Source organism: Cololabis saira, chromosome 9 (assembly GCF_033807715.1).
Source record: "Cololabis saira isolate AMF1-May2022 chromosome 9, fColSai1.1, whole genome shotgun sequence".
Lineage (NCBI taxonomy): Eukaryota > Metazoa > Chordata > Actinopteri > Beloniformes > Belonidae > Cololabis > Cololabis saira.
This window is the reverse complement of record NC_084595.1, coordinates 34305297-34318569: the sequence shown is the minus strand read 5'-3', so window position 1 is coordinate 34318569 and position 13273 is coordinate 34305297. Positions and strand designations below refer to the sequence as shown.

The window sequence follows — 13273 nt, the reverse complement described above, 5'->3', positions numbered from 1 at the left end:
GCAAATATATTAAAGAAGCATATATGTGTACTATTGAGCATTAACATGTGTTTCAGAGAGCAGAAGATATGATGACTAGTTGCCTATAAGTATTGTAATGGTGCAAAAAGTCAAACTTCAGAGGCATGTCATCATTTATCCTAACCTTTATTGGAATGTACATCCAAGTTTAGTTGCAGGAATCTGAGGGAACGGATGTAAGAACAAAACTGGACAAGAACATCTGAAACAACCACAACCAAATTCACTCTATCCGGATGGAGCAATTTAACTGGATAGTTTTTTTTAAAGGCCGAAATGAAATAGAGTAACGAGGCTGTTTTTAAAATGTAAGGAGTAAAAAGTACAGATAATTGCATGAAAATGTAAGGAGTAAAAGTAAAAAGTCGTCTGAAAAATAATTACTCCAGTGAAGTATAGATAACCAAAATTTCTACTTAAGTAAGGTAACGAAGTATTTGTACTTTGTTACTTGACACCTCTGACAAACACACACTTGCGTACTTTAGGAAAACATGTCTGACAAGAGTACTGCTGCGGTGTCGCCATCCCTAAATGAGAAAGGCCTGCCGACACCACAACAAGCAAACAAAGCATCCTCCAGGCTGATCCAGTCTTGCTGACAGGGAATCATACATTTGAAGTAAACACGTTTAGGCAAGAATTTTGTTAACAGCTTCTTCTTTAAATGAGGCACATAAAGAGAACTTACAGTGGATTGATTTACTATTGGCGATGTGTCAGCTGGGGCCAATGTCAGGTCCGGTGGTGAGTGGGCTGGACTCCTGTTCCTGCTGAACTGAGCCAGTGGCTCTGTAGGACTGATTATCAGCTCAGTAGGCACAGCAATCCCAGCCCCAATCGCTCTCTCTCATCATCATCAAGTGCGTGCTTTGAACAAATGTCTGCAGGCGTTGGAGGGACGTTTTTCAAACTTCATCAGCTTGTTCTTTCAACTTAACCAAGCGTACAACAAACTGGAGTGTTGTTTGTTCGTCAGTGCTGTTCAGATTAGTAGACTTCGGTTCCTGATCATGAATAAATAACATATAAATCCATCACGGTCACATTTCAGCACCCGCAGTGATGAACATGGATCTCCTGAAACTACAAGGGTTTCCAACATGCACTCTGACATTCAAACTGAATCCAACGCAAGAATCCTTTGAAATACACTCGGGATTAAAGAGACAATCAGTCTGGTTAAACATGCACGGAGAGAACATGTGGGTGTTGTTGGGTGAATAAGTTTATTTTTGGGGGCTTTGTACAACGTGGCCTTATCCTTTGATGTGCAGGGAACCATTTCCCTCCCATTAGAGTGTAATAAATCACCTTTTAGATACAGGCTCTGATGGCAATTCCTCTCTTTTACAGGCCTTTGATGGTCATTACTCTTTTAACAGACCCTAAATATAGGTTTAAAAATGGCAGGCTCCACATGGCCCTCATTTCTAATTTACACATCTGTCCTCGTTTAGTCGCCATTTTGTCGTCGCAGATATATAGTACTGCAGTACTGCCGCTTCACGCTTTGGAACAAGGAAAGAAAAAAAGAAAAAAGGACTGGCCAGTTTATTAAAATCATTTTCAGCCATCTGTCACAGCCGGACAGTATAGAGGTGCATTACAATTAGCCGGGGGGGGGGGGGGATTCTGGCAGACCACAGCATAATTACAGCTGAGGTTACGCTTTAGGTTTCTGTGATTCGGTATTTTAAACACGCACACTTTGCATGCCGTCCAGCTGCAGATATTGTGGGCTTTGGTGTTAGCTGAGCTGGACTCTGCCCCCCGGGCGGGTCTGGTTCCTCCTTTCTGCCTCATGGGCGGGGGGCCTGTATGTGCCTGGGAGGGGTTCGGGGTGGTGGCGCTCCCTGCCCGTCCATGTGCCCTCTTCTCTGAGCTGCAGGTGTTGTGGGGCCCCCACCACCTACGCTTACCCATATCCCTGGCCGGCTAGACGGTTCCTGATGGGCTGGAGAGCGGATCTAACGCACTGGGGAAGGTCTTCTGCATGACACCGACCCAACACGCCAGTACCAACCGGGATTCAGCCCAAAGTTTTGGTTGGGATCATGAGTTGTCGCTGAACTTGTGTTGGAGGTCAACATCACTGCTTTAAGCGTCTCCTCAGCCCTGACTGTTTCTTGCACAAAGTTACCATATTTTCCGCATTATAAAGGTGCTACAGTAGAGGCTGGGGTTACGTTCTGCATCCATTAGACCTAAATAAAAAAATAAGTATATCTATACATTTTTTTTTTAATAAATAAATAAATCCAGGTCATTCCAGGGTCTTATACTACCTTGTTAGGTTTGCAACTGGGGCTGGGGAGCTAAAACCCTTGAAAAATAACTGCTTGCAGCTTCTTGCGTGTGCTGGCCCAGTGTGGTTAATTTAGCCTGGAGTGAGGAGACCCATCCAATATGGCGGCCACGCTGGTTTATGTTCCAGCATGTCATGATGCATCTACGTATATATATCTCTCTATGGTTGCGAGACCTGTTGTGGCTCAATATTGATCCATATATAAGGCGCACCGGATTATAAGGTGCATGGTCAGCTTTTGAAAAAATGTAAGGCTTTTAGGTGCGCCTTATAGCGCGGAAAATACGGTACATCCAACATTACCACAAAACATCATACACAAACACCAATGCTTTATCAATAACACACAATATCCATCAAAATCTTCTGTTTTTGTCTGTCTGGGATTTTAGTCTCTGACAGAATCGGTGTACAGCACGGTCACGGTCACCTTCACTCCCACATATGCACAAGAAAACTTACATCTTACATCCACTTACTGCTGCTAGATCAAATTGCATTTAAATGTATAAAAAATGGTTTGTTTCGCCAGCATCGGCACACACCGTATATATGCAGACACGTTACAGACATTATAAACAGACATTACAGAGGACGTTCATATTTTGTTTGCATCGTTTTTGTATTTGTGGCTGAACTAAATTCCTCTCTTACACTCTGAAACAAAGCGTGGGGTGTCAGGCAACTGAGAATTCCTCCAGGTGTTTTACAGGATCACAGAATTTTGTTCCGACTATCTGACACTCAACAGGAGGCTTATACGGCACATAAAATCCACTGTATAAAAAAACAATTGCCTCAATAAAATGAGAGCAAGACCTTAACCGTGGAAAAGACACTGAAATCGTTCCCAAGATTTCCATCTTTGACGCCTCGGTCATATTTTCCTTCACGGCGTGGAAATGTGCGAGAAGCCGTCTACTTTGTGGGTCTCTGTATCTTGGCTGTCCCAGGGATTACATCAGGAATCAATACAGATCAGCCAGGGATGCCTGAGCAGCGCTTTCTCGCTGCCAAAGTCATTTTTAAGTTTCAAACCTGAGGTGCTTCAAGTGCTCCCGGGAAGATTGTTGAGAAGGGATTTTTACGATTAGCCATGTCAACATTTTTTTTCCCACCATGTTGGACAACTGTAGAGTCACTGCCAAGTTAAAGAAACAGTGTTTTTGACAAAAACACTTCTTTACAAGCTAACTTGTATCACAGTAAATACTGATAATCCTGGGAGAAAGCTAATCTGGCTCTTGATCGTGTTTCATCTGTGTAGAAACGGCATCGGCACCTTCACGTTGTCAGGCAGCCAGAAGGAACTCAAGAAAATCAGCACGCAGGCCAAGACAGTCTCTCGCATAATCCCCTCTAAACCCAGAAAGTCAGTTTAGTCTTCCTTTTTTGTATTCAAACTATGTGAATTAGGGAATTAAGAGGTTCTGGCAGGTGAGCAATGCTGTATATCCCGCCTCGTTTCCAGTCTTTATGCTCAGTTGGTCGAATGGGTTGCTGGCGTCGCATTAAACACACAGTAACTATAGAGTCTTGGCATTTAAGGAAACAAATCCATCAATAATGTTACAAACTTATTAAACTAACTAAATTAGAAAAAAAAAACTGAAATCAGTTGTAAATTCTGGTGGAAAAAAAACACACTGGAAGTTATTTCTGCTGTTTTTCTGTATATACCACCTTAAAAAATTACTTTTGTCTTGAAAATGGCTTACGCACTTACAAAACTTTACATTTTATTATCTATAACTGCTGATATCTATAATTGCTAGAATACAGCTCGTCTCAATTAAATGAGAGCAACACCTAAACCGTGGAAAAGACACTGTAATCGTTACCAAGATTTCCATCTTTGACGCCTTGGTCATATTTTACATCCTCCAGTTTTATGCCATTTATAGAAAACTGTCGTAATAACCTGAAGGCCATTTGTGTGTCTATGTTTAAATCATGGGACACCATGCATAAAACATCTAGTTTAAACAATACTCTGTAGCTTACACACCTGTGACCTGTAAACTCTCAAATCCAGCAGAAATAAGGTTTTCGAGCTGAAAATAGAAAAGAAAACCTCCTGGAAGATAAATTGCAGTAATAGTGAAAGACATTGAGAAAAACAGATCCAAGAAGAGATCTATGACTAACATGAAAAGAAACTGTCTGTCCCTGAACCATAAGCCATTTCTCATACTACCATGACTCGGAAAAAAAAAATAAAAAATTATCTTGTGCGTAGCAGACCTCGTGCTTGGACGTGCATTCTTCTCCAACTAGAAGACGCCACTATAACAAGCATGAAAGTCACTTCTGTCTAATCCGCACTATGCTGAGGGAAAGGATCATTCCTACATCAAAGCAAGGTTTTATAAATAAATACTTAGACATGTTTTTTTTCTGCTTTAACAGCCGAACTGATCCTTTCTCCAAATGAGGTTCCAGCTTCGCTCAGTGCAACTGATGTTGCTGTACTTTGCCAGGAAGTCTTACTCTGGCAGGAAATCATGTGGGGAAGCAGAGTGTTGCAAGGATGAAGGACAGTGATGACAAGGATGATTGTGCTCAGTGTGGTAGGGTTGATTAAATATCTGTCAGCACCGACGGGCCGGGCTGGGGTCTCCTCAGGGTTCATTAGGACTGAAAGAACAGGAGAACCATGACACTTGGATCTCTCCTTTTGCTAAAACTACAGAGCATTTTTAAATAATAATAATCATTTTTAAATAAAAATATTACTAACAGCAGCTAAGAAAGCTATCATGAAGAAATGGGGAAGGGGAGACACCCCTACTCAAGAACAATGGATTCACCTGGTCGAGGAAATCTACACAAATGAAAAAGTGATACATCGCTTAAGGCTGCAGGAAGCCCAGTTCAAAGAGAAATGGACGAGATGGACAATATTTATGACTGAACAACGGCAAAACAAAAAAACTTGATTGTGGAAAAGAAGATGGAATATGGACAGATTGCTTGGAAGTGACTCCCAAATGTTGATTATTGTTTATTTTTTATTTTTTTAAATGTGTTCTGTACTTGTTTTAGTACTATTTTGATTGAGTTGTCCCACCTTTGTAAAGGAAAAATTTGAAATAAAACTAAAGTGAAAAAAAAATAAAAAATTATAATTTTTGTTGAATAATGTTTTAAAAAGAAGAAAGAAACAAGAAAAAGACATTGAAAGGGCTGTAGCATGGCGCTCATTTCTAATGTTGCCCCATGTGTAGAATTTGCAAGAATAAGCCTGATTACTGTAGGTCTTTTGACTGATCGCGTTTCACCAAAACAAAGATGAGCGAAAGAAGGGAAAGGTGAGAAGGGAAGGAGCACAGAAACAGACAAGGACAAAATAGGAGACGTTCTGTGGTCGAGATAATCGAAGTGGGGATGGAAAAAAAGCTCTACTGTCCACGCACACAAACTGGACGGCACATTTCTCTTCTTTGTGCCCCTGTCTGGGTCATGCTCTCCTCAGGTGCAGAACTTAGCCACTGTGAACAAAGAGGAAATCAATCACTGTTCACCAATCAGCTAAGCTCTGTGTCTGGTTGGAGAGAGGATACAAGAACCTGTGCGGAGGTGTGCACGCTCCTATTCGCTCTGATGCAACGCCCCCCAGCGATGAACTCCCTCTTCATCCATTTCTTTTCCCTCCTTTTTCTCAGCATTTCTAAATCACTAGCTCCTCAAACACAATTACACGCACCCTTAGATAATCACGTCGTCTTTGGTTTTAAGTTTCTGAAGGGTGTGTGTGTATAGAAGGGGCTCTGGTTGCCATAGCAGCCGTCTGGGTCAGAGCTGTGTGGTAATCCCTGGCAATGTGATTTTATCATAAGTCACAAATCAGCACGCCAGGAACCCTCACAGCCCGGACATGAAAGAACAAGATCCTTTCTGCATGTTTTATTTCAATTCAACCCATCCATCCCCAGTCAACTGCCACCCCGCAAAAAAAAAAAAAAAAACAAAAAAAAAAAAACACCTTGAAACTCCCAAAGTGCCTCGGTTCCTCCTCCCTGTTTTTCTTGTTTTTCCACCCTTCTCCATCAGAGCTCAACCATGAAAGAGCAGACCTGTAGATCCTTTGCCGCCTTGCTCTCACACACCATTTCCTTGGTTACCCCTCTCCTCGTCTCCCATTCGCCACGCTCGGCTAACCAGGCGATATGCCCCTCATTAAGCGGATCAGGAGGGATTCCAGAGGCATGTACCGGGTGAGGAAAAGAACAAGCGGGAGAGCAGGGAGGGGAGAAAGGGGGAAAAAAGACAAGGAGAGACCATCCTATTCTTGTAAAGGGTTGTGCTTTTTTAACTTTAAAAACACAGAGATGGTCGTAAATCTTGACGGGCACGCTATTTTCAGTTAAAACCCTCTCGGTTCGTCTCAACTTAACCCTACTGTACTCTGTGTGTGTGTGTGTGTGTGTGTGTGTGTGTGTGATAGAGAGGGAGGGTGTAAAAGACAACAGGCAGGACTCTGATACTAACAAGCGAGCCAAACTAAGCAGGGAAACATAAATCCACCTTCCTCCAGTACGATACGAAAAGGCAGGGAGGACTTTTCTTCATCCATCATTTTAATTGGAGAGAGATCTCTGATCTTAGCTGAGCAGTTTGATCCGCCGATGTTTACAGAGTCTTGTTTGGGTCAGTCCTACGGGACAGTCCGATGGGAAGCAACAAGAAAAGTTGGGATATTAATCTCTAAAGGCTTCTTCTTCTCTTCCATTTCATCGCTCCGTACCTGTGTGTCTCCGCAGGGAGGAGGAGTGACAGATGATGACAAAACATGGGCAGGCGCAGACAGACAGTCGCTGTGCACGTCTGCGTGCTGTACATATGTCTGTGCTGCGTGTGCGTGTCAGAGAGATTTATCAGGACCGAGCCAGATGCCAAACACTTGTCGAGAAAGCTTTTCACATCCTGTTCAAATGCAGGAACCTGTGTGTGTGTGTCTGAAGATAAAAGCCTGTCTTGTGGCAGCTTCATCGAGGCCTAAAAAAGGATTTAGCGCTGTAAGTCACTCAGGTTCATATGGGCGAGATTTTAGCAGCGCCTGATGATACGGCCCATGTAAACCAAGGTCACAGACACTTCTCATTAAGCCCACGCTAAGAATAAAGCTTTGACATCATGTCAAAGCTTTATTCTTAGCATCAAGTGGACATCTTTCTATACCGTACGTGTGCTGATGATCTCACTGCTCGGTGGACGTGCTGGACGGTCATTGACCTCCCAGCTCTGCGGTCAGATGTTTCATGGGTTTCTCTTTGCTAACATCTATGCATCTATTATTTATAAGTCCAATCAAAATATTGTTCAAGGAAAAAAAATTAAAATAAATATTGTTAAAAGCGCGTAACTGACGACTAAACTGGAAATGATGTGCATTTTCTCAGTTACTGCCACATTTCCACTTTTGTTGTTGATATTTTAGACTAAAATATATTAAAACTATTGAGTTTTGAATGTTAACACTAGAGTCATCAATTCTGACTGTTGTTTACAATCTGTAGGCCCAATTGTTTACGATCATTATCTTTAGGGACTTATGAAAAAAGAGAAAAAGAATTACTATAGGAGGGAGTGTCGCCACAGGGTCCTTTATAAAATTGTGGTTGTTGTGGATCTGGCCCTCTTCTGGCTTTCAAATCAAATTACAGTGATGGGGGGGAAAAAAAAATCTTTATAATTATTTCAAAGTTTGAGTATAATTCTAAGCTTGGGGGTGTACCAGTTGTAAGACAAAAACATCTTTCAATGCAGTATCATCCCATCCTTCATATGACTCAGGAGCCATTAGCTCTGAAAGGTAGTTGCTGTATTTAAATTGTCTGTCTTCGATCGGTTTAACTGCCTGCTGTCATTATTCAAAGCTCTAGTAATAGCAGCACTCTTGCAAAAACATCAGCAGCTTCAAAGTGACCCCTTTCCTTCCATCCTTTTCTTTCCTGAACTTAGTGTCAGACCAATGAACCCCTGACTGCCAGAGTGGTTCAGCTGCCCACTGGCTGACAGTTCTGGTTATGCATTTACACAGCACACATAGAGGAATTCTGCGGTGGTCAGTATAAGAATCACCCCACACAGAAACCATCCTGAGCCCCTCTCAAAATGCTCACTGACCTGTTTTCTCTCCTTTTCTGTCTTCCCTTTCTCATTTGTTTGAGGAACAAATTCCCAAATTCCTTCTCTGACAAACAAATCCTGACGGCGCTGCTGTGAAACCACGGTAAGGCCCCAGTTGGAGTCTAAAAACAGACGCGCACAGCCACACACACACACACACACACACACACACGCACGCACGCACGCCCAATGGGCTCAGGAAGGAATGTCCAGCATAGGTAGCCAAATGACTCAAGTGCGGACTGTCCGCTGGAGCAGATGGGATCACGATCATTCTGACACAAAGCCTTCTTTTACAGGCCCCATCGAGGACTCCACGGTCAGATATGGACGAGACTAAAAATGCTTATAGTTGTCCTTCCACGCAGCTGCTAATAATCAGCATGAGAAGGTCAAATGCCTGCATGAAGGTGAATTTTGGCAAAAAGGCTCGTTTTACTCAATACTTTTATTTTAGGTCACCGAATCAGGCACCTTGTTACAAAGTCAGGTGTACCCTCAGCATTAAAGATAAAGAAAAGGATGAAAATCAAACTAATACTGACATTCAGAGGAATAGCACACCAGCAGGGTAAAAATAAATAAATAAATAAAGGAACAAGACTTCACCTCTGGTGTCAGAGGATCATCTCCTCCACCACTCTGCGTGCCGACTGGTCCATTTCCTCGTGAACGAGTGAGAGGCAGCGACGAGCGAGACTCTGCTGCTCAGGATCCTCCTGAACCATCAGCTCCCCGTACAGATACACACCCATGGCCTGCAGCAGTTACACACAATCACACGTGCGTTCTCTTGGAATTGTGAATCTGTCTGAAGCTTTTATTTTGAAAATCAAATCATACGTACGCATTTACCTGATTGTGAACCAGAAAGTGTTCAACGTCCCCATAAGCCTGAGCATACGCATGTTTGACCACAAGCTCGCACCAGCGATGTTGAATCTGGAGGCAAAAACACAGGAAAAAAAATGCAATTATGAATGGTACTTTTATTTTTATACCGGTATTCTCAATTTGACACTGAAATAGAAACTTTCTCATTAAAAAGATTTCATATATACAGTATGAAAAGTATTTCTTTATATAAACTTTTTAACCCACCATCATATCACCATTATGTTTGTGAATTAAGCTTGTTTTAAGTTCAGAAAGTTGACCACATGAACCTACCTCTAATGTAATTTCAGAGGAATCAATTGAAAACAGCCTCGATCTAAAAGTCATGCTTAAAGGATCAGTTTATGTCTCTGACCGCGTGCGTACTCATAGTTTGGATGTACCCGTGCATTTTAGTGTATGTTTGTGCGAAAACTCAACGCTGGCCTGTTTCCCAGAGGATCAATAGGAGCCCTGTTGCCGCGGTTACGGGAGAGATCAGAGACTGGCTCTGTCCCTGCCTCAACCATCATCCGTCATCATCTGCTATGAGCGTGCACACGTCTGTGTGTGTGTGTGTGTGTGTTCTCATGTGCAGGAGGCAGACAGAGGATGATAAAAGAAGAAACATTTTAAGATTAAATATCCTTTACGGTACGCCACTTCTTTAAAGCCTGACAGTTTGGCTGTTTTTTTTTTTTCTTTGAGTGCCTGTTTCACTCTTCTTCATACCTATCCATCTCCATACAACCATGGTGTAAAAAAAACCCAACAAAACTGGTTCTGTGGAGAGTTCACTGACCAAGCGAGGGTTTTTCTGGTGATTGATTTCATTTCTAACAGCTCAAGCTTTGGGCAAATGTACAGAAAATGTGTTTTGAGATGGTTTACTTCTGTCTCTTTGTCACATGGGAACAAGGAAATATGTGTGAGTGTGAGAGTGTGTTTTCAAACGAGAGTACACAGGTGTGTACAGTATGCGTACCCTCTAGTGCCACCCTGCCCTTCTGGCCTGCGTAGCCCCAGCAGCTGTTCCCCGCGCTGGGTTACATTCCTGGGGAGAGCCCTGGGGCAGAGCAGCTGCCCCATCCTTTTCCCCTTATCCCCCTTTCTTTTTTTTTTTTTTTTACAGCGTTTCCTCCTGCAGGGCCCCTCTCTCTGACAGCACAGGCAATTACACAGTGACATTCCTTCATTTATTACTGCACCACCACCCCGCCCTCTACTCTCCTCTACCACCCGTTTTAAACTCACAGAAATGCTACAACTGCAACCTAAATACTCCACCGACACCATTATGACAGTCTGCAATCTCATGCAGAGTTATAGTCCCACAGTTTCGTAATCGCCATGCTTTTTTCTAATAGCAAAATATGTAAAAAAAAAAAAAAAAAAAAAAAGTATGATATCTTTTTTGGTGACATTTACAGGTGAACATGGGCATATCTGGATACCTTTAGACAGAACCAGGTTCTGACTGGCTTCATTAACGTCGGAGTGGCATCTGCACAAGCCATAAAATCATCTGGCAGGTTGGGGTCAACCAGCAGAAGAACGGATGTGTGGGAGCTCTAGCGGCGTCTGGGTGGAAGTCAGTGGCAGGGAATATTTGGAGGGGAATGGGTTCTCTGTGGATTGGACTTGTTCTTGGAATCTGGGAGATACAACCTTTAGGCTCTTTGTCTTGTTTCCTGAGCAGTTTTTGTGGTGTGATGGGACACACTGTCCTGCTGGAGGGAGGGGAGGGAGGGGGCAGGTTCTTGGCTCGCGGCAACGCTCGAGTGGGTGGTACATGTCAAAGTAGCATCCATGTGAATGCCAGGACCCAAGGGTTTCCCAGCAGAAGGTTGCATTGTAAAAACAAGATTAATGTTATTCACCTCACCTGTCATGGTTTTAATGCTGTGGCCGATTGGTTTATAGCTAAGTAGTAAATGCTTTCGTATCTAGTTTGCCTACTGGCACCTATTAGGACTAAAAGGATTTCCTTCCTTATAAACCATGCCAAGGTTTTTATTCTTGATGTAAGACTTTCCTGCAATGTAAGTTTATGTTCACAGATGGCCTTTGGCACTACTATTTTTAAATACATCATTTGAGATGACAATGTTTTACTGTATGTTTCTCGTTATGATCTGTTGTCTCGTCTGCTGAACTCCATGTGAGGTAAGTCTCCAGTGAGTGGAGTAAACCCAAACCTCAGCAGCTAAACCTGCACAATAAGGCCTGTGTGAGTGACCGGGAAACGACCCTCAACATACAGACATGTACACTCTTGCAAAACTACACACACACACACACACACACGCATATGGGTATAGGATCTCACTTGATATAGTACCCATATAGAAGGTGGGAGGCTAAAGTCACGCAGCGTCTCTCATACATGCAAACACACGCCCCGACTCAGAGGCCCACGCACACAGGCATTCAGGGACACTCACAACCGACACAGCACATATTTCCTTTCACTGTTGTTTGTGCAGATTCACACACACGAAAGCTTGCAAACCCAGCAACTTTGTCTGTTATCACATTCATTGTACGGCGTCTCACTTGAACCGCATTCTGCTTTGCTTGCACTGAGATATGCTTAGCCCACAACAGGTGTTGAAACAATGTGAACCGCATGCCCCGTCGCCATATGTGACGCAAAATGCCATCAACACATGTAAGTGAGAAAATATTTACATAATGGGCTTGTTGAAATGTATAGATGCTCTAACTTGGACATTCATTTGGCATGAAGTAATTACAGGAGGTTTACTATAGGCTGCTATAGCCTTGATAACATGCTGTTACTTTTCAAGTGATCCATCAGACCTTTGGCGACACATTCAGGTTCACCGAATCATCCGGACATCATAACAACCGTTCTTTACACCTAATATTCGTTTATAATGAAAAGCTTCCATTTTCTTAAGAGGAAATCACAGAGAGGGCTACAGAGGTTGAACTGTACTCAGTGCTGTATTTATCCGAGACTTTTAAAGAAATCAATCACCGGTCATCTAAAGAGAAGGCAGCAGCAGACAAAGCAAATCTGACCAAGGAAGAAAAAAAAAAGAGGGAGCAACACAACCTCCACGCAGAAGGGAATAAATTACCAAATTTATGAAGAGGGACAAAGTTTATTAACCTCCTCTGAAAGAGATTACCAACATTAGGATGGGGCCATTGACTTTGGACTGATGTGTGTGTGTGTGTGTGTGTGTGTAGGGGAGAGCAGTATCTTTAGCAGTTTCTTTTCCTGGAAATTACAGATGAGAATCGGCTTTCATCTGCCGGTAAGTCTGACTGAAGGTCCAAGCCTAAAACCGGAGCCGAGGCCAGAGACACAGTGGCCTCGATTTGCAAGCTCGATAACCAGAGCCGGAGAGAAAGAGGGGCCAGTTAAGCGGCCAACAATACACACTCGTGTGATCTGATTAAGCGGCTGGAGTGCGAGTTTTTCTATCGTAACTATTCAAATACTATTTAACGGTTCTGGACCAATCAACTGACTTTGTGCAACATACAGTAACATCTGAGGATCATTACATACATTACTGCGTAAACAAAACAGCTCATATAATTAATAGGAACCCTTTAAAAACGTAAATATGTATATAATTTTTCTTTTCAAGACGAGTTGCGGGTTAACGATGGAGGTCAGCATAGGCGGTTAACGGCTCTGGCGCAGATGTGTTTTCCCACTCGTGCTCCTGTATTCAGAGGCAGCGTTGCATAGTGAAGAAATCTTGAGCTATTCACACACACATAAGAGCTCACACAAACACATACAAACATTGTTAATAGCACCTATAAAGAACTTTATTCAGTACTAAAACATGAAGTGAATACTTGTGGGATTTAGTCAGTAATAGCCACTGTAAAAAGGAAAAGATCTGCTATAACAACAAAATTTACTGCACATCACTACGCGGCAAGCCC

General features: G+C 42.7%; 1 protein-coding gene across 1 annotated transcript in view; it reads right to left on the bottom strand.

Annotated features, from left to right (window-relative positions):
- The window catches only part of aopep (aminopeptidase O (putative)), a 93109-nt gene that overhangs the window by 1056 nt on the left and 78780 nt on the right, over positions 1 to 13273 (bottom strand). Inside the window, exons 16-17 of the mRNA XM_061729350.1 lie at positions 9320 to 9406; positions 9074 to 9222 (exon numbers count right to left, since the gene is read on the bottom strand). Of these exons, the coding sequence (XP_061585334.1) occupies positions 9082 to 9222; positions 9320 to 9406 (228 nt within the window). The 3' untranslated portion in view covers positions 9074 to 9081. The remainder of the gene's footprint in view (positions 1 to 9073; positions 9223 to 9319; positions 9407 to 13273) is intronic.